General features: G+C 45.0%; 1 protein-coding gene across 3 annotated transcripts in view; it reads left to right on the top strand.

The window, feature by feature from the left end:
- Positions 1-18,891, top strand: part of SPG7 (SPG7 matrix AAA peptidase subunit, paraplegin) — a 43,188-nt gene that overhangs the window by 19,576 nt on the left and 4,721 nt on the right. For all 3 annotated transcript variants that reach the window (XM_030023890.2, XM_030023891.2, XM_030023889.2), the window contains 9 exons: positions 1,565-1,667; positions 3,182-3,307; positions 3,630-3,792; positions 4,578-4,751; positions 10,778-10,902; positions 12,119-12,221; positions 13,226-13,336; positions 16,693-16,808; positions 18,631-18,787. In XM_030023890.2, coding sequence (XP_029879750.1) covers positions 1,565-1,667; positions 3,182-3,307; positions 3,630-3,792; positions 4,578-4,751; positions 10,778-10,902; positions 12,119-12,221; positions 13,226-13,336; positions 16,693-16,808; positions 18,631-18,787 — 1,178 coding nt within the window. The remainder of the gene's footprint in view (positions 1-1,564; positions 1,668-3,181; positions 3,308-3,629; positions 3,793-4,577; positions 4,752-10,777; positions 10,903-12,118; positions 12,222-13,225; positions 13,337-16,692; positions 16,809-18,630; positions 18,788-18,891) is intronic.

Below are 18,891 nucleotides of genomic sequence, written 5' to 3'. Positions count from 1 at the left end.
ACCATGCAGAGCGCATCATTTGCTTTTAGTAGCTCACGGAGTTTGGAGCACAGTGGCTTTCCCCCTGGAGGTAGGGATGGCCAGTGTGTGTAATTCTTCTTCCCAGACACCTAACCAAAATGTGAAACAAATGTCATGTTCATATATGAATGGATACCTGGACTGGATTTTGTCTAGTTGCTTGTCCTCTGAACAACATTTGCACATTTTTAATACATGGTTTATATGAAGGTAAACTTTAATTGATCATGCAGTATGAGACCTTTAGTTGAAATTCAAAACTTGCCAATTTTTTCAAACTTGTGTTTAACAGGAAGAGTAGACTGAACAGTTATTCAGCCACCAACACAAGCTGCTTCTCCTGCCCCTGAAAAGAGATTATTTTTTTTAAGAGATATTACAGAGTCTGAAGTCTCTCAGGAGACTTGATGAATGTCTGGAGAACTCAGAGTCTCAGTCTGGAGTTTGAACCTGTGAGGTATAGAGCACTTGAAGCTTGGATTCAGTTTACTCTGAGATGTGGGCACTTCATGTGCTTCAGAATTAATCCTGTTTGCATAGTTAACAAACTGAAGGTGACTTTCAGTTTCCAGTGTTGCCTAGGATCTCTCACTGAGAAGAAACAAATGCAGCTGGGTATATAGCACATGCTGGTCCCCTTGCTTTGGTAAATCATGCCTCTGTGAGAGATGGAACACACATTCCTAGTTTAAAGATAAGACACAGAAGTGTGGCGAGACCAGATGATTTCACAGACATGTGAAGCAGAATAGGGTCCCACAACTCTCAACCTGTCATCTGACATACAATCATTTCTCCTCCTGTTGAAAGTGTCCTTTGTTTAGAGCTCACAGGATATTTGTCCTCAGCGTGTTTGTCTCGTAACTATATTAGACCTGCAGTGTCATCTCTGCTCCTCATCTCCCTCCTAATGCAATTGGTATTGCAAAGAATCCAGAAAATTGATTATATTGATTGCCATAGCACTTCCTTCTGACATAAAGGACTTCTGAGTGACTTGACCAGGGAGGGCTAACCAGACTAGGTAGAGCAGCCTCTTAATAGGAGATGCCCACTGGGATTTCTGCCAGGAATAGGGAAGTTAGAATCTTCCTAGTGTTGCCGGACGCAGGTCTTCTGCAGTGAGCTCCCTTTGAATGGACTGTGCACCCCACTGGATTTTGCTCTGGGTGTGATTTGACTGCCTGAAGGTCCTGTTTGTTTTATAAGTAGAAATGCCTCTGAAGGGGATGGTGAGGTCGAATTTGTTCCACAGCTGTGAGCAGTATTTGCCAGTGTCCTCTAGGGTATGTAATTGTTGGGGGTTTGGGGTTTTTATTTTTATATATGTTTTTATTTATATATATATATATATTTATATATATATATATATATAAATAAAAACCTGTGAAGGTTCCAGTTTCTTAGTCATGTCTGCTCATTGCTGCACTTGTAGCCTAAATGTCAGGACCTTTAAAATACTGAAAATAGCTATGTTGAGTAATATTTACCAAGCTGTGGCTGAACACTTCAATTTGTACCTGTCTTGCTTTTGTCCTTTTAGTGATGTCATTTCCCTGATAGTGACACTTGTGGCTGTGTCCATGTTATGGAGCATCTTCCGCCTTATTAGGGTTGCAAGCCGGGTAGGAGGATTCAATGCCTTTGTAAGTATCCTGGATCTTGATGTTGTTTTGCAGCCTGTGAGTAGTCTTGTCTTCTGCTAGCCTAATCTCCCCTTTCCCCAGCAAAGTCAATGCAGAATGAGAATTAACTGGTGCCAAGGACTCTCCAGTCTTGACACATCTTGCATCTTTTCCTGTCCTGATCATCTGACTAGATTGTACAGTAACTGGCCTTAGCTGAGGCCCTTTCTTTCCCCAATGGCAGGAAGGGCTGAGCTCAGTGAATTTGCAGTCCAGTTTGCTCTGCTATTTTCAAAGCTTGTTAATGAGTTGCAGCTGCAGATGGTGTTTTTCAGTGGGTCCTGCCAATATGCCTCCCATACAGCCAGAAGAGGAATTGCTGCTTTCTGCAAAATGAGTTCTCAATTTACAAAATATGTTCAGATTCTGGATTTCATTATGTGTTGGCCTGTTCCACTCATGCCACATGCCTCACTTGCAACATCAGTCAAATCTCCTCCTCCTCTCTTCCACCCTTGCCTTGATCAGCTGATGAAAGTCTGCAGAAATCGGCCCAGGGTGCACTGCCATTGACCACAGGGTTTTGGGGATGCAAATATGGTGTGTTCAGTCCCTTGTTAGATTTCCCACTTGGTCTCCTCTGCAGTTCTCTTCTGGCTTTGGGATTCTCTTTACACAAAGGAGTGCAGCTGCTCAGAGGAGAAGAATATTTTAAAGAAGTGTTGAGAGCCTTGAGGACTAGGTTCTGTCCTTGCATAAGTGGGGACAGCTAGGCGCTGCATGTTTAACTCTTCATTTGGATAAGCTGGTGTTTCTGAGGCCTGAGAAGCTATAAACTTTCTTCTCAAAGAAAAAAAATTCCCGAGTAGCTGTATTCAGTAGAACATAATGAGCAGTTACAAGTAGGGCGTTTAACTAAATTCTTGTTTTGACTGTCACTGTGGCTTAACACATACCAGGAGACTGAAATGTGGTGTCTGTTCAATTTGAGAACCTATAGTTCTGTCCTGGGCTGTGTTGCAGTAGAAACTAGTGGCAGCATTGGACAATGGTGCAAAGTGTCTGTTTATATGCACTTACAAGATGGTATTGGTAATTATTTACCACTGACATTTACCATCAATACATACTCCTCAAAACTGTATCTATCCCATGTGTATTAAGGATCAGAGCATTTAGAAATCAGCGAGAAGATCCCAAATAAGGTTTGGGGCATTCTGTGTGTTTTTAATAAGTATCCCTGCCTGATCTACATGGAGTTTGAGCTGGATTGTGTTGGGACTATTACTGCAGGTTTATTCTGTCTCTTTCCCACAACATGTGGATAAATGAAGTTTGAGTCAGCAATCTGGCTGTAAAGTGTTTCCAAAGCAAAAGTTAGTAAAACACCAATGCATTGGTGGGCATTTTAGTGTTTTGTTAGGGGTAGCTTATACCTGCTGTGCTGTCTCCCAGAGTATAGCGAACAGCCTTTCCAGACTGTTGCCTTGTCCAAAGTCAGAGCATGTCTTCAGTACTTGTGCTACCTTCCACAGAACCAGTTGAAAATGGCTCGTTTCACCATTGTGGATGGGAAATCTGGAAAAGGGATTGGCTTCAAGGATGTAGCAGGAATGCATGAGGCGAAAATGGAAGTCAAAGAATTTGTGGACTATTTAAAGGTATATAAAAGTGGAACAAAAGTGCTTGCTACCTGTCTTCAGGGATAGATCACTGACCTGGGGAGGAGGGTATATTCTTCTCATCATCCTTCATGGTACTGAGCAGCCTCTTTAAATAATCTGACAGCTTTTTATGCTGTTATCAGTATGACTCAATCTCTGTATTTCCAATTCTGTAACAGGAATGCAGATGTTGCTGCACCCATTAGCAGCTCAGAGTTGCTCAGGCTGAAAACAAGATCAGGAAACTCTGGGAGGCCGTATTCTTGTCCAGATGCTTCATGTGAGCTGTGGATCTGACAGAGTTGTGTTGTTCTTGCAGAGTCCTGATCGCTACCTTCAGCTTGGGGCTAAAGTGCCCAAGGGTGCCTTGTTACTGGGACCACCAGGCTGTGGAAAGACATTGCTGGCAAAGGCTGTGGCTACGGAAGCACAAGTGCCGTTTTTGGCCATGGCAGGCTCTGAGTTTGTGGAGGTGATAGGAGGTAAGCTTTTCGGGAGGAAAGGTGAGGAGGTTACTTGGTCTGTTGTGGAGTTGGAGGGTGCTGGCTGGACCTCTTGCAAAGGACAGAGTTTTAGCCGGTCTTTGTGTGGGGAGGATGAGTTGGATATTTCTAACAAAAATATAAAAGGTTTTCAGTGGTAGAGAGTACTTAATTATGTAGGACCTAAAATGTATGCCCTCTGAATTGCTAGTTGTTTCTTTCTGACAGTGTGCAGCCATGGTTCTTCACCTGAAAGCATTATCTCTGACTTCCCTGTACCTATTATTAAAGCCACTGACTGAGGCTTCTTTTCTTATATGAGAATGCTGATGGATTTTCTGCTGCTCCCTGCTGATGGAGAAAGTATGGCCTCTTTGTGCCTTGGGATTTCCATCTTCCTCCTTTTCTTCCTTCCTCCTAGATCCCTTAAGACCTGACAAGGATCAGTGTGCAGGAACACACTGAATATTTCAGCTTCTTACCTGTGGAAGGAACAGGAGTTCATGTTAGGAGCTGGGAGCAGAGCTCTTCTTACAGTAGCTGTAGGAGTTCCTGCAGTTTTGGGAGCTTAGTTAAAAGCCAGCACACTCCAAAAGGAGCGGTACCAAAGACTAAACATATGAGTTCTGTGGCTATTTCTTTGTGCCAGCAGTGTTGAGAGAGGGACTGTCATATACTGAGGATTTGCCTGGTGTCGGGTGTCCCATTGGGGGCTAGTAATCCTGTTCTCTGCTGTACTAACAATTTTAGCTATGAGGCTTATTTCTTTTTCCCTTCCCCTGTAGGTCTTGGAGCTGCCCGAGTTCGGAGCCTCTTCAGAGAAGCCCAGGCTCGCGCACCCTGCATTGTGTACATCGATGAAATTGATGCTGTGGGCAAGAAGCGCTCGACCAATATATCTGGTTTTGCCAATGCTGAGGAGGAGCAGACCTTAAACCAGCTGCTGGTGGAAATGGATGGTCAGTATTTCTCTCTGCCTCTCAGCAGTTGGACCCTTATCAGCTTAGAGATCCAAGCTGTTGCCCTGTACATCTCTTTCCTGCTTGAACTTGCCATGCCTCTTTAGCGTTCTCTTCTTGCTGAAGTAATTACCATTGCATTGAAACAAATCTCATTCCCCTCTTCCCTGGGACAAGGCTAGCTTGCACTTCACAGCCTGTTCAGGACTAAGCCCAGAACTACAGCTTGGTCATGTCCTTGCAAAAAGACTATCTGTATGACAAGTGATAACTGTTTTGCACTGCTGCTTAGTGAAGGGGCTGCGGCCCTGGAAGTCAGGATGTTTTTTTCCTATGTGGACACCAGTGTGGCCTTGGCTGGCCTTGCTGTGGTTTCAGAGTTTATTGTATCACTCAGTTGAAGCGGGTCCCTTCTCTGTTCTTTCTCCCCTTCCCCAGCTGCTGCACTGAGTACGGAGGAAAAGCAGCAGCAGCTGCTCTGTTCAGCACAGGGTTTGTGGAAGCTGTGTGCCCAGTACTTGCTTCATGCTGAACCAGGCTTTCCTGCAGAACCCTTAGGAATCTCCTCAAGCACCAGACTGAACCTGTGTACCCCATCATTAGTCCCTGTTTCTAAAGGCACTGTAGGATATCCCTCTTCATCTGTCCCTTAGTAAGGCAGGACTATTCCACAGCTGATGATGCCTAAGGAGGCAATTGGGCTCAGGACAGATCTCTTGAGTATGTGCTGTGACTAAGTTGTGGAGATAACCCTCTTGAAATCTAGACATTTATATAGGTTTTTAAGGGTTTGGGGCTAAATCTAGTAAATTTGAAAACCCTGGAGCCAGTTGGTTTTGTGACTCTACTGAAGACCCTGAGTCAGGAGAGAGTGTAGTGTCACATCCAGAGTGAATTTGCACCAACAGCCACGTGCGCATCCACCTGCTAATAAAATCAACAGAAAATGTGCATTAGAGATCATGGCTGGCAGAGGGCAGCAACCCCAAAGACTCTTACTGTAGTAAATGGCTTCAATTTGGGAGTATATTTTCCCACTGGCAATTGGAGAAGAATTATTTACAGTACTGGGGAACCAAAAGAAAATGAATTGGCAGCAAGGGCACTGCTGTCTGTAGAGGGTAACATTTAGGTCCAGCTGGCCATTAAATGTTGTTGGATACTTGCTGTATTCTGTCTAAGATGGGTAGTGGTTTAAAGCCTGTTAAGGTTTAAAGTTTAGTTGTCCCAGAGGGACGTAAGCAATATATCTATTCTCCCATCCTTTGACTTATTCTCATGTTGTCTGCCTGACTACAGGATCCCTATCTAAACTGAGAGAGATAAGCTTTGCAAACAAGACCTGGTTTGATGCCACACTTCTGGATGGTTTCTGGCTGTACTGTATCTGGAATCGGCCCTTTTCTCAGACACTTTCGCACAAGTGCCAAAAAAAATGATCCTTTGGCTATTCTTAGTCATAACTCTCTCCGAGCCTGCAGCACTGACCCAACTTGAAAAGTTTCTGTTGTTAAATCTTACTGTTGCAGAGCAGGGTAAGGAATAACTAACTACCTGCCCATCAGAGAGTGTTTGTATCAGTCTGCTGTTTTGCGGGACAGAGCCGCCTTTTCCCTTGACTGTAACTGTGACACTTCATCACACTCTTCATATGAAAAATTAAAAGCTGCCCTGCACTAAAAGCAGCCCCCTTTCTCCAGACCTTGTTAAAGGGGTTAAAACTGCTTGCTTTTTTACTGAATATTTGCAGTGAAATGGGGCTGCAGCCCTGCTGAAGTAGAGCACATCCTACAGTTGAGCAGCAAGGCTGTCTTCTGGAGATTGCTCTAGAGTCAGCCCTCCCTTTTCAAGGAGAGAAGCTGGGACTTGTAAAAAAGCCTTCAGCAGAGGGTAGATGTTCCTCCACACTGCACACAAGATGATCTATAATTCTGGATCTCTGCCCTTGTTGCAGAACGAGGAGAAATTGTAAGCAGGAGCACAGCATGTTACAGACAGGGTAGAGTGGTCCTGCTGTACAGAGACCCTCTAGGCCTCTCTTTGCTTCAGCACAGGTGCTGTGGAGTTTTTGAAGGAGAGGAATGAGCTCTAAATAGGTCCTAAACAACCAGACAGAAATCTGGTTGTCAGAGGAGCATGCTTGAAACACACAATGCTACGTAGATACCAGAAATCACCTTAAATATATGTATGCAGTTCCCTGGGACCTCGCACGTGCACTATCTTAGGCAACTTGGCCAAGCACGTAAATATACTTGGAGTGAATATAACTGTTTACAGCTGTATCTGTATAGTAGATGGTCTTGACAGACAAGGCCAGTAGTAACATGCAGAGCAGCAATCCTGGCTTGGATGAGGGTTTTTTCCTCCTGAAAGTTGTAGGGTGAGCTGGCAACAGGTTAACACTGAATTAAATGGAGGCCCATCTGTCTGTTCAGGAATATGTAGTCAGTACAATCCACATGTCTATACTAAAAATGAAAATGTCTGATTTCCTCTAGTCTGTAGAAATTAGGCATGGTTTCTAGGGTGTTTTCTTGGTGAGTCTCAATTCAGAAGTTAGGGTACAACTCTATTGGAAAGTGAGTTTAGAAGGTAAATATTATCCTCAATATGTACTTTAATAGTCCTTTGTTTGCTGTGTGCTGCCTAGTTTATTTTTAAATTTATATTGTCTCATCTTGTACAGATCATGTACTAAGTCCCTCCCCTCGTTTTGCTAAATGCTTTATCAAACACACACTAAAAAAATAGCCCAAGGAGTTTACAGTGTCAAATGGGAGACAGCTGGCAAGGACTGTCAGGCTCGTACAAGAAACGTGGACTTTCTGTTGGCTTGTACTCATCAGCAGCGATCTTGGCACGTGTTACTGAACTGTTATCTAACTGAGCATGTTACCTAAATGAACACTGAAGTGCTATGTGCATCGTGGCAAAATAGTTTTCAGGATGATAGTGAATAAGGTTTTCTAGGAGGTTAACAGTTCTACCCAAGCACAAGCAGAGGAGTGGTGTGTGTTTGTAATGAGGAAGCCTTGAAATGGAAGGTTGAGAGCTGTTTTAGCTGTCTTTAGCTTAAATTGATGGTTGAAGTTCTGCAAGGCAACACCACGGAACCGAGTTAGCTATTAATTTGAAAAAAAATCTTGCACAAAAGTAGATCTGTGAGTCATCAGCAGTGATTGTTGAATTTGTGTGTTCAAATGAGATTACTCAGAGGTAAGGTGGAGGAAGAAAAGGAGGGTCAGAGCTATATGGAACCTGCTCTGCAGGCTGGAGGAAGGATGAGGACACCAAGAAAAAAGCCATTATGCTAAGCTGTATGGGATGAATGTGCAGTTTGATACTCAGTAATTCTGGTACACAGATTTTAGAGTAATTGTAGTGCTCTTCGTACAAGCGACCTTGGTTTCCTTCACTCTGACAGCTTGCTTCGTGTTCTGGAAGCACCAGGAGTCTGGTGGGAGAAGGGGAGGGACTGGAAGGAGCCTGTATGTACAAAAGCTGTTTTTAAAACCAGAGTGACACATGTACTCCAGTCTTTGTCAAAACAGGTGCCTGGTTTGAATAGTGAATCTTCCCTCACAAACCGCAAACAAGCGGAAGAGGAATGTGACCCACATATCTTCTCTGTTCTGAATGCATTTGAGAGGAGCTTGACAGTCCTGGGCTGATCTGTGTTCTGTGAATGAAAATGCAGGACATCTTTTCATAGAATCATAGAATGGTTTGGGTTGGAAGGGATAGATAAGATCTATCTTAAAGATAACCTAGTTCCAACCCCCCTTGCCATGGACAGGGGTACCTTCCACTAGACTAGGTTGCTCAAAGCCCCAACCAATATGGCCTTGAACACTTCGGGGATGGGGCATCCACAACCTCTTGGTAGCAGCTCTTCACCTGAAGTCCTCAGACAAGACCTCTCCCCTGATCTGTGCTGTATGCACATTTCTGACCCCGAGGCTTCCCTCATGAGGTGGCCCTGTTTCAGTGATACTGTTCACAGATGATGTCCAAAAGGCTTTTGAACAAATGGCCAGAGAATTACACAGTGTAATAATGCAGATGAGATGCCCATCAAAGTAGTGTGCTGTGTCAGTGGGGAGCAGAGCACTTGCCAGTGCAAGTGGACCCTTTTCTCCTTTCCTTTTTGAAGTGGCTTCCTTTGTAAACATTGTACATATGAAGGCTCTCTTTAGGCTAAATTTTCAGAGCCGTTTTTCATTTGTTGTTATGACTGAGGTGGTGTTTTTGTAGACTGTTACTGTGGCTGATCTTTGCCTGTAGAAGTCCAAGCCTGTGACCTGCCAGGGGATGTTGCATTGGGAATAGTAATATGAATCGGCAGCTACAGTGGTAGATTTCTTGGAGCAGTGTTTTGCACCGCTAGGGTACAGGCTTGAGAGCAAGTGGGGCAGAAGCTGATGTGAGGAGGATGCTCTCAGTGGTTCTGGTTTTTTATATTTGTTCTAATAGTCAGACCTATTTTAAGAGAGTCTTCCCAGCTGCAAAGCAGATAATGTACTGTACCATCTAATCCTGCCGTGTGAACGAAGCTCACTATCCCCCAAGTGCCTGCCAGTCTCTGCTTATTTATCACACTCCAAAGTGCAGTGTAATACATGCCTGAAGAATGGCTGGCTTCATCCTTTCCAGGAGCTTATTTAGACAGCATCCTGCAGGGAGGAAGAACTGAGGTTTGCTATAGCGCAAGCTGACAGAGTCAGTCCTCTGACTTACCTGTAACCTTAATCTCTCTGCTGAGCTCTTGTACGCTGACACATTTGGCAGCTCTTCTGGTGGAGCTGGAGAGAGCTGAAACTCACCCAGCTTACGTGCATAAAGCTGCCTCTCTGCAGCGTGTGACTTGGCAGCAAAGGAAGCACATGGGACTAACGCGTCCTTTCCCTGGGAAGGCTGCTGTATGCCAGGGCTGTTGAATCTGCTGTAAGCAGGTGACTCATACCCAGGGGCCTGTGGGCACCTGGTGGAATGTAATAAATAAGCAGTGTGGTTCAGTGATTCAACATGATCTCTGGCTCCCCACCCAAGCAGCACAAACGCCTGCCCCTTTCTGTCCTCCTCCAGCTGCTAGTGCTCTGGCTTCCCCAGGAAGACCTGTCTGCCTTTGCCTCCATACTGCAGGCTGCTCTCGCGCAGCCTGTAAATCCTGATGCTCCTTTCATCTTTAAGACCTGGAGACAAAACTGTGGCTGTGGCTTATGCTACTGTACGCTAATCATCACTGCAAAGCTGTTTGGTTGTGTTTTGTGTCTGCCTACATGTCTGTGGTGTAAGTTCTTCAGGGCTGGTCTTTGCACTGGTCTGCAGTATGCCTGGGTGCCTTCTGAGTGATAAAATATGAGTGAGAAGACAAAGATCAAATCATGCTGTAACATGCCCCTTAATGGGTGGCAAGGCTATGTCCTGTCTTTCTGCATTAACCTGAGCTGGTCAGAAGAAAACCTGACCCTTCCCTGGTGATCCTGGTGGCCTGTCTGTGACTGAAGGCTAAAAGTAAAGGAAAACTGAAAGGGCTTTCCACAGGAATATTTGGGAAGGAAAGACTGATTCAGCTAGCAAACATTGTTTGTACCTTTGGAGCTAAAGGAGCAGGAATTAGCTTAAGCCTGGGGGTGAGAGGCGTCTTCTAATTAATCAAAATAGAGAGATTCTGTTCTGGTTTCTAGTTGGAAAAATTTCCAAATATGGCAAAAAGAAGGGGGAGGGGAAAGAGTTTTAAGGCAAGATTAAGTAAATGAAAAGGGAATTTCAGAGTATCTGTGATGACCAGAGACTGACCTGGGTCACTTGGGAGGTTCCTTCCTGTCTTGCGCTCCCAGCTGAAGAGGACACTTTCTCAGCCTCAGCTGCCCCAAAGGATGCTGTAAACACCCTCTGGCTTTGTGATAAAGCTGTGTAAGACGTTCTCTGCATCCTGCCCTGCCCCATCCCTTTGTATGCTTGCAATGCAGTATCTGCAATGGTGAAAACCTTCACTTTTGTTTTTGCTTGTTTTTCTACAGGAATGGGGACCACAGATCATGTCATAGTGCTGGCTTCCACCAACCGTGCTGATGTCTTGGATAATGCTTTGATGAGACCTGGTAGGCTCGACAGGCACATTTTTATTGACCTTCCAACTCTCCAGGTATGTTCCACCTACTGCCCTGTCCTTACCATAACACTAATGACTAAGGTGTCGCAGTCCTTGCTGGTGATTCGTTGGCCTGGCAAAGGCTGAGCTTGGAGAATATAAAGATGGTAAGCTTCTGTTTGCCTTCATTCTTATTTATGTGCTCTAAAGGAAGGATTTGACATGCTAATGCAGTTGCTCAGAATGACAACTCACCGTTTTTAAGTGTCTCTGCTCTGGTAGGAGCTTTGGCAGTGAATTCTTCTGTGAGGTTCTCTTTGCCATGCAGATGTAGAACTATGTTTGTGTCTTCGCTCCCGCTCCCGGAAATTGGGAACCACCTAATTGGCAAATTGACTTGTGTGAGAGCTTAAATTGTCATGTGCCTTGAGCACCATTTGTTCTGTAGGTTTATTGTCCTCACTATCCTTGTAAGGCTCCTCATTTTCCTTTAGGCAGCCTGTTAAGTGACTTTCTCCTTCTGAATGCTTTTAAAATCCATTTACTAGGAGTCTTCTGTGTCCCCTGTGTTGACATTTGTATCAGAGTTCTGGGAATAGGCTCAGCTGCAGTAAAGATATGTCTGCTCTGCCAGCACAGGCTCTTCTTCTCCCATCTGTGCTTTACTGTTGTCCTCAGAATTTTCAGTTAAAATACCTTAAATGCCTGGTAGAATCTGGCACCGGAAGCATGAACTGTGCAGCTGCCCTGAAGGAGTAAGGGGAAAAACCCTGGCAACTGAGCCCGTTGTTTTAATCAGGATCTCCTGGACCAGCTGAATGAGTCATGCCTTGGCTACTTGCCAGCTGTCACCTCACCCCCACCTTCGTCTGGGAAATGGTCACAGGCTAAGTAGCTAGTAGTTGGGGTTTTCAGTTTGTGGTATGCGAGGGAGCAGGTAGAGGCAGTCGGAGCTGCTTCCTGCGAGTGCTTTTATGGTGAGAGAAAAGTTAAGACAGATTGGAGTGAAAGTTAGGAGGGGAGAGTGACCCCGAGAGAGAAAGCAGTGACTCACGGTAAGCCTTCATACATCTGTTCTGAATTTGAGAGCTGGGTGTTTATCAGGGCTCCTGTAGCACTAAAACGCTGTAAGACAGCCCTGCCCTCTGGTGGCAATGTCACTGTCCCCGCGGCCAGAGGTCTGCTCCTCCCCAGCTCCCTACGATGGACGGCACTGAAGCTGCCACGTTGTGAAGGCTTGCTGGGCTCAGGTGTTCTGTATTCTTCACAGGAGAGAAGAGAGATCTTTGAGCAGCACCTGAAGGGTCTCAAACTGATCCAAGATGCCAGCTTCTACTCACAGCACCTTGCTGAACTGACTCCGGGCTTCAGCGGTATGACATGCTGTGTCCTTGTAGGGCTGCTCTGCCTGCTTCTATGCTAGTTCTGCAGTTCAAGCTGGAGCTTCTTGGTTGCTTGGTTTTAACAGGGTATTTTGGTCTAAAAGGCTTTTTTCTTCAAGCCTTCTCCATCTCTATGGAAATAGTGGGAACCTAACCAGCTCCCTGGTGAGCTCTGATGAGCAATTGTTTGTGGCTATTTTCAATATTCTGAAACTTCTGGGACTAGCAGGGTGTGGGGGTAGGGAAAATGCACTTTTATAATGCCTGGGTTCCTAATTCCTAAGGGGAGGAACCACTGCTTATGCTCCTGTCCAAGCTGTTGTTGAGGATGAGATGTTGCACTTCAGAGGAAAGACTCTTAAGTTGATATATGTTACCAGGAAAGCGATAGGAGGAATGAATAGCAATTACTTTGTCGGTCAGAGTAGAAATTGGACAACTCTGCCTGGCTCCTGCATTGAGCCTGTTGCCAGGGTAGGTCCCTGGGAGTTTGAAACAGTGCTGAGCAAGGGGCTCCAGAGTTCCTGCTTATGTGGAGTTCCTGGAATATCCTTTCTGGGTTTCCCCTCTAACAGGCCCCAGCACACTGCCTCTTCGTGACTTCTTTCAGCAGCCCCCCGCCACCATCACCCCCACGCACAAACTCAGAACAGATGTTCTTTCTCTTCCGCACAGAGGTTGTGTGGTTGCTGCATGAACAGTGCGGCAGCCCGTGCCAACCCAACTGCCCACGCCACTCCCCTGTTGCCTGTTAATTGATTGCTGAACTCTGTCCTCTGTATGGCAACACAGCATTCGTTGCCAAGGCAGTTGTATTGTTCAAATCCAACATAAACACCGTGGACTAGGTTTGCTCTCTGTTCCCAAGGAACAAAAAAGTGCAGGCTATTTGACTTCCTTAGGTCCTTTGCCGGATTTGTTCTTGCTATTTCTGTCCTCTGAAATCTCTGTCACATAACACATCCAATGTAATTCTTGTAAACTCTTGTCTACAGGAGCTGACATCGCAAACATATGTAATGAAGCTGCTCTTCATGCCGCTAGAGAAGGTCACAAATCCATCGATACTTCCAACTTCGAGTATGCTGTGGAAAGAGTCATTGCAGGTAAGCGATCCAGCTGTTTCTGTTGTTCTCTTACTGGTCTGTACCATGCTTCTTGAGAGAAGGCTCAAGGGAGTGGGTTACCTTTGAGGAAGACAGATGGGTCCTAACTGCTCTGTCCTGTAGAGCTGTCCTGAAGGTCTTAGATGCTATAGTCATGGAAAGTTCTCCTAACAAGACCCCAGATGGATCTCTCTTCCTGAATCTGCAGGTAGCCTGAACCTGTAGCTCAGGGAAGATGGCCAGTAGCAAAACAGTAGGGAGGGGAATTCAAATCTGTATGGCTTTTTTAGTTTAAAAAGGTTTTTGGTTTTTTTTTTTAAAAAAAAAAAAAAAGTGAAAGTATTTCTGGGGTTTTCTTGCTGTTCTGGACACCTGCTACATAAACATGAATAGCAAATAGGCTACGCATCCTCAGCAGCAAGGAATTAGGGATTTTTCTTTTTGGCCTCAAAGCCCAGGCTTTGATGAATTGGCAGAATAAACTGAAAGACAGTAGAGTACTGTTCTCCCTCTGAGAACATCCTGTTGGTCTTTCCCTGTCGCTTGTGCGATTGCCAAGAGGAACCTCTGGAGATTACCCTGTAGCAGTATATTATAGGGAGGGGAAGAAGAGTTCCCAGAACTCTTGACTTCACCTGAGGGATTTGAATCTGGTGGGTTTCAGTCTGAACTGCCCTGTAGCCAAGCTGTGGTTTTCATAATCAGATGCTTAACTGCTTCCAGGCTGCAGTGTCATTACCGGGGGGTGAGCCTGGGCAAACAGACTACTTTCTGTGCTTTTCTTAGTATAGCATGTGGAACAGGATGTTTGTACTGTGTCAGTTATTTCCTGATCCTGGAATTTAGTCCTGAGTGTTTGCTTTATCAGAAAATGCCTAAAGAATTCCTCATTTAAGAGATTTTTTTTTTTTGAGAAAATTCTGGACAGTTTCACTTGCCTCTTAAAAACAAGTGGAGTGCTTTGGGTAACTGTGGCCAGCCATGCTTGCACAAAGCCCAAACTATACTTAGCAGCTCCCAGGAGTGGACAGTGAGATGACTCCAGTTGTAACGCAGAAGTCTTCATCAGCCGGAGCAAATATGTGCTTTACTTTCCCATCTGCAGGAGAAAAAAGCACCAGACTTGTAGGGATTCACTTGGCTGTTCTTTCTGAATTCCACCCTTGCGTTAGTTCCCCAGGCTTGGAAGAGAAGGCAAAAAGCAAGTAAGGCCACAGGGGATGTGTAGCAGAAAGGATATCTGGGATTAATGTGGTGGGGCATTGCAGGGCATGGGCTTCAGCAGTTTCACTGCTGACAACTTGACTTGCTTCACTAAGGCTCTGTGGCGTGTAGGAGGCCATAAAGTCTTTTTGTTGCTTCATAGGATTCTTTCATATTAGTAGGACCTGGCTATTTTTTGCAGACTAAGACTAGAAGACCCCAAACAACCCTCCAGGCCCATATATTAAATGTACCCTTGCCATGTAATAGGAACGCTTCTGGGTTTCACAATCCAGAGGGCATTTCAGTTGCTGTAAAAGCTTTTCTTGAAAGAAAGAAGATATTACTGTGCTTTCCATTATAAGCTTCTGGTTTTAATAAGAGTGGTGTGGAATTAAAAGAGAACTTTGCAAGTCCAGAGGCCCTGTCAGCCTTAAAGCTTTGTGTTGCTGTAAGGGAGGAGTAAGAACTTCTCTCTGTGGTAGTCCCCATTGTGTTTTTAGTTTGGGAACCGAAAGCAGTCAGTAAGTCAGGTCTCCTGGGAGTGAGGGAGGAAACCTGCTGAGTGCAGAGGCTTTTAGGGGTTGTCTTTAGAAGATGTAGAGGAGTCTATTTTCTTGGTGGGGTTTGTGTATACTGTGTAAGGCCAGCAAAGATACACTAGAGTTGTTTCCTGGGTTGTTTGTCTCATAAATGTGATAAGTACTGGCCTTCAGAGAACTTTCCTGCCTGGAGATTACTTTTTGTAGGAAAAGAAATAATCTTTGTAGGCACAGTGTGCTATGGTGAAGAGTACAGTCCCTCCCTCCTTGGTGGGCTGAGAGAGGAATGCTTCCAGAATTTTTTTAAGTGTGTGTATATATAGTGTGTATATATATACATCTTTCTATGGAAAGAGACATACAGGCACATGTGCATGCACTGCTGAAGGCAGGGTAAGGGACTAACTGATGAAAATCAAGGCTGTTGCAATTAATCTGCTATTCCATCACCATCATGCCTTGCAGGGCACAGTGGTTTCCAGGGTCCCTGAGCAATAATTTTACAAGATCTGCCACACTAATTTTGCTGTTTCCTTGTTTAATAAAGCTCTTGACTTTGTTTAAAAATTAATGTTAATAGAATGTTGTTTTCCAAGACATCAAGCAAGCTTGGTGTAATGCTGCTCTTGACTCTGCCTGCTCTGCCCCCTACAGCTCCTGGCACTGTGCAGAGACATTGGCTTTAAAGTACTGGTACCTTTTTGCATTCAACATGCAGAGCTATAATGAGTGCTTGATATGCGGTGTATTCTGTAGTTAACATATTTTCTACATGCTAGAAGTTTTACTTCCATTCAGCTTTTTTTAAAATCCTAATTGGACTTATTCTGCGTTATGGACTACTGGGTTGGAAAATAGACACTTTCAAAAATCACCTTTTTGGAGGAAGTACTAAGTATGAGTTATGGCTTAATTTGGTGGTTCTCAGGAGCCTGGGAATAAGCTCATACGGAGCACGCCATGTGTAATGAGACACGTTTCCAGGGTCTGGAGAAAGCTTTTCATATATACTGTTGGTCTTCTGCTGATTTGAACACTCCTAATACACAAGAATCTCAACTGGGACCCCTCTTACATATAATGCAACATTTTGTTTCTCTTATGTTCTGCCTAAGGGACTGAAAGGCCATACAGCAAAATCAGTATGATATTCTAACTAGTCTCTGTTTTGGGTTTTGGTTTGTTGGGTATTTTTCCAAATGGTAGACTGACTTGTTGCAGATCTGTCCCTGGGCAAAGATACAGTGCAACGTGTCTTTCACAGAGCTGGGAACAGAACAGAGGTTTGCATTCTAAAGCTGTGATCTGATCAAATGTTAAATTATTTGTCTAATGATTAAGTCTGTTGTAAGGAGGAGGGTGGGGGAAGTTTCTGCCAGTGTTTTCAAGCAATCCAAGCATGGATTGCTTTCTACTGCAGGGACAGAGCACCTTCCACAGCATGCAATTGAAGGGCTTTTTACTGCCTCTCCCTAGACAGTGCAATATGAAGCTTGCTGACTGTTCAGCAACAGACTGTGCTAGCTTGTGCGCTTAGCTGTACAAGATTATGTCCTACTGGTTACGCCTGTTGCCAACTATCTTACCAAATCCTTGTCTGTGTTCCTATAGGCACTGCCAAAAGAAGTAAGATCTTGTCACCAGAAGAGAGGAAGGTTGTGGCGTTTCATGAATCAGGTCACGCGTTGGTTGGCTGGCTGCTGGAGCACACCGAGGCTGTGATGAAGGTAACTCCGCTACCAGCTCTTGCGTAATGAAGCCTGTCACTGGCTGGGAAGAGAGACCTCTGGGGTTCCCCTGTCCAAGATGTGTTGATTCCTTGTAGTACTTGTGTCGAATTCTGCTGTGTTACCCTGGCCTCCATGAGCTTGGAGCTGTGAATACTGCAGCAAAATAAATGGCAAATCTAGAATCATAGAATCACTTAGGTTGGAAAGGACCTCTAAGATCATTGAGTCTAACTATTAACCTAACACTGCCAAGTCCACCACTAAACTGTGTCCCTAAAATATGCTGTGGAGAAATCCATCATTAGGCTCCATTGATGATAGTGATGGTGCAAAGCTGATAAACGAGCTATAGGAGAAGCCTTGCAGTTAAAAGCCAACTATAAAGCTGTTTGGAGCAACTGAGTCTCCTGATGCTGCTGCTGAGTTCATGCACCTCCTCTGGACGCAAAGTGCTGCTCCGTGTGCGCATGCAGCATATGTTAAAGAAGCGCAGTTTGGTCCGGGCGTCTGGTGTTCATCGCTCCGCAGTTCAAACCCTAGGTTTCCTGAAGCAGTCTCAGGCATCGATTCTCATAAAAATAAATAATTTAATAGAGTGGTACAGCAGCAGGAACAGCTCAAGCTGGGTGCCTCTAGGGAGGGACCCCGAACAAAGAAATCCCTGGGCAATTATACCCTTACAGACTATGCATCTGCCCCTCGTGCGATCTCCACACGCCTTTCACGCACCCTTTGGTCCAATAGTGATTCTGGCCTGAGATCTTCTGACACCTTCTGCCTCCTTATTGGATTCCTTCACTGTCTGTAGACAAGCTGTTATCTTGTTGAGTTGCAGCTGCTGTTGATGGCTGTACCCTCCTTATCTTCTGGTTTGTGCTGGCTCTGAAGGCTTTGTTTGCTTGAATAGATACAAGTTCAGCAAATCTAGGTGAAAGTTTACAGCTTGCAGCCTCAGGCTTCAGCAAATCTAGCTACTCATGCTACGTAAATGAACAGCATACTAAATCACACAACATTACAAGTCTAAGCGACTCATTCTATTTACAAGTTACTTAAGCTGATCAACTAATATTTCTTAACACGTATATGATCTCTTTCCCTGCCATGGCTTGCCAGTGTGTTGCAGCCAGCGAAGCTACCATTGCAGGAACTGCTCTGATACTAATGGAAAGAGATGTGTTTTTCAGATTGGTATGCTTGGGAGTTTGTCTGCCTGAAGCCCTTCTCTGTAGGGAAGGGCCTCTCTTTGGCACCCCGGGGTGTGTTCTCTCCCATGCGCATCTCCTTGAAAAGCCTTGACACTGTGGGGAGGTGGGGAGTGAAATGACAAGGGCGACAGCTCTTTGGCTCACCACCAGCAGCAAATTCACTCTGAATGACCTATTGTATAAGCTGAACTGTTGTTAATTACTTTCATTTAATGGGTGAGGGGGAAATGGCTCTTTGTTTTTCTGAAGACATCCTATCTTTCTCTAGGTAGTCTCAGTGATTCTGGAACACAGTAAAGTGAACTCTCTTTGGCTTATACTCTCCAAAGCAACTCCTAAATATCAGGATTTCACTGACTGGCTGTTAAGGACAATTTCCTTTTCATTTCTTGAGCAGAAAGTGGCAGAAAGTGTCTGCAACTGTGAAGGCAGAGCGTTCAGTACAGGAATGGTGACATACTGCAGTCCTTGTCTGTGTCTCTGTAGGTCAGCCTGCCCCAAAGCTTTTGACAAATTTCACTGGGAATGTAGGCCTCTTCCTCTTTTCCCTCTGCTGTTGTAGTTGGGAGCTCTTTTGTTCTCTGAAATGAGGGAGCTGCTCTGTATTGCAGGTTTCCATAGCCCCTCGAACGAATGCAGCTCTTGGATTCGCTCAGATCCTTCCAAGAGAGCAGTACCTATTCACCAAGGAACAGCTGCTGGAGAGGATGTGTATGGCACTGGGGGGGAGAGTGTCCGAGGCCATCACCTTTAACAAAGTCACTACAGGTGAGGAGCCAGACCCTGGCACAGGCAGGCAGAGATTGTGCTAAGAGAGCCTGAACTTCTGCACTCGCTCTGTCCAAGGCTGATCTGAGCAGCAAAGACAGAAG

This window comes from Aquila chrysaetos, chromosome 9 (assembly GCF_900496995.4).
Source record: "Aquila chrysaetos chrysaetos chromosome 9, bAquChr1.4, whole genome shotgun sequence".
Taxonomy (NCBI): domain Eukaryota; kingdom Metazoa; phylum Chordata; class Aves; order Accipitriformes; family Accipitridae; genus Aquila; species Aquila chrysaetos.
Note: the sequence above shows the minus strand (reverse complement) of the source record. Positions and strands in the feature narration are given on the sequence as shown.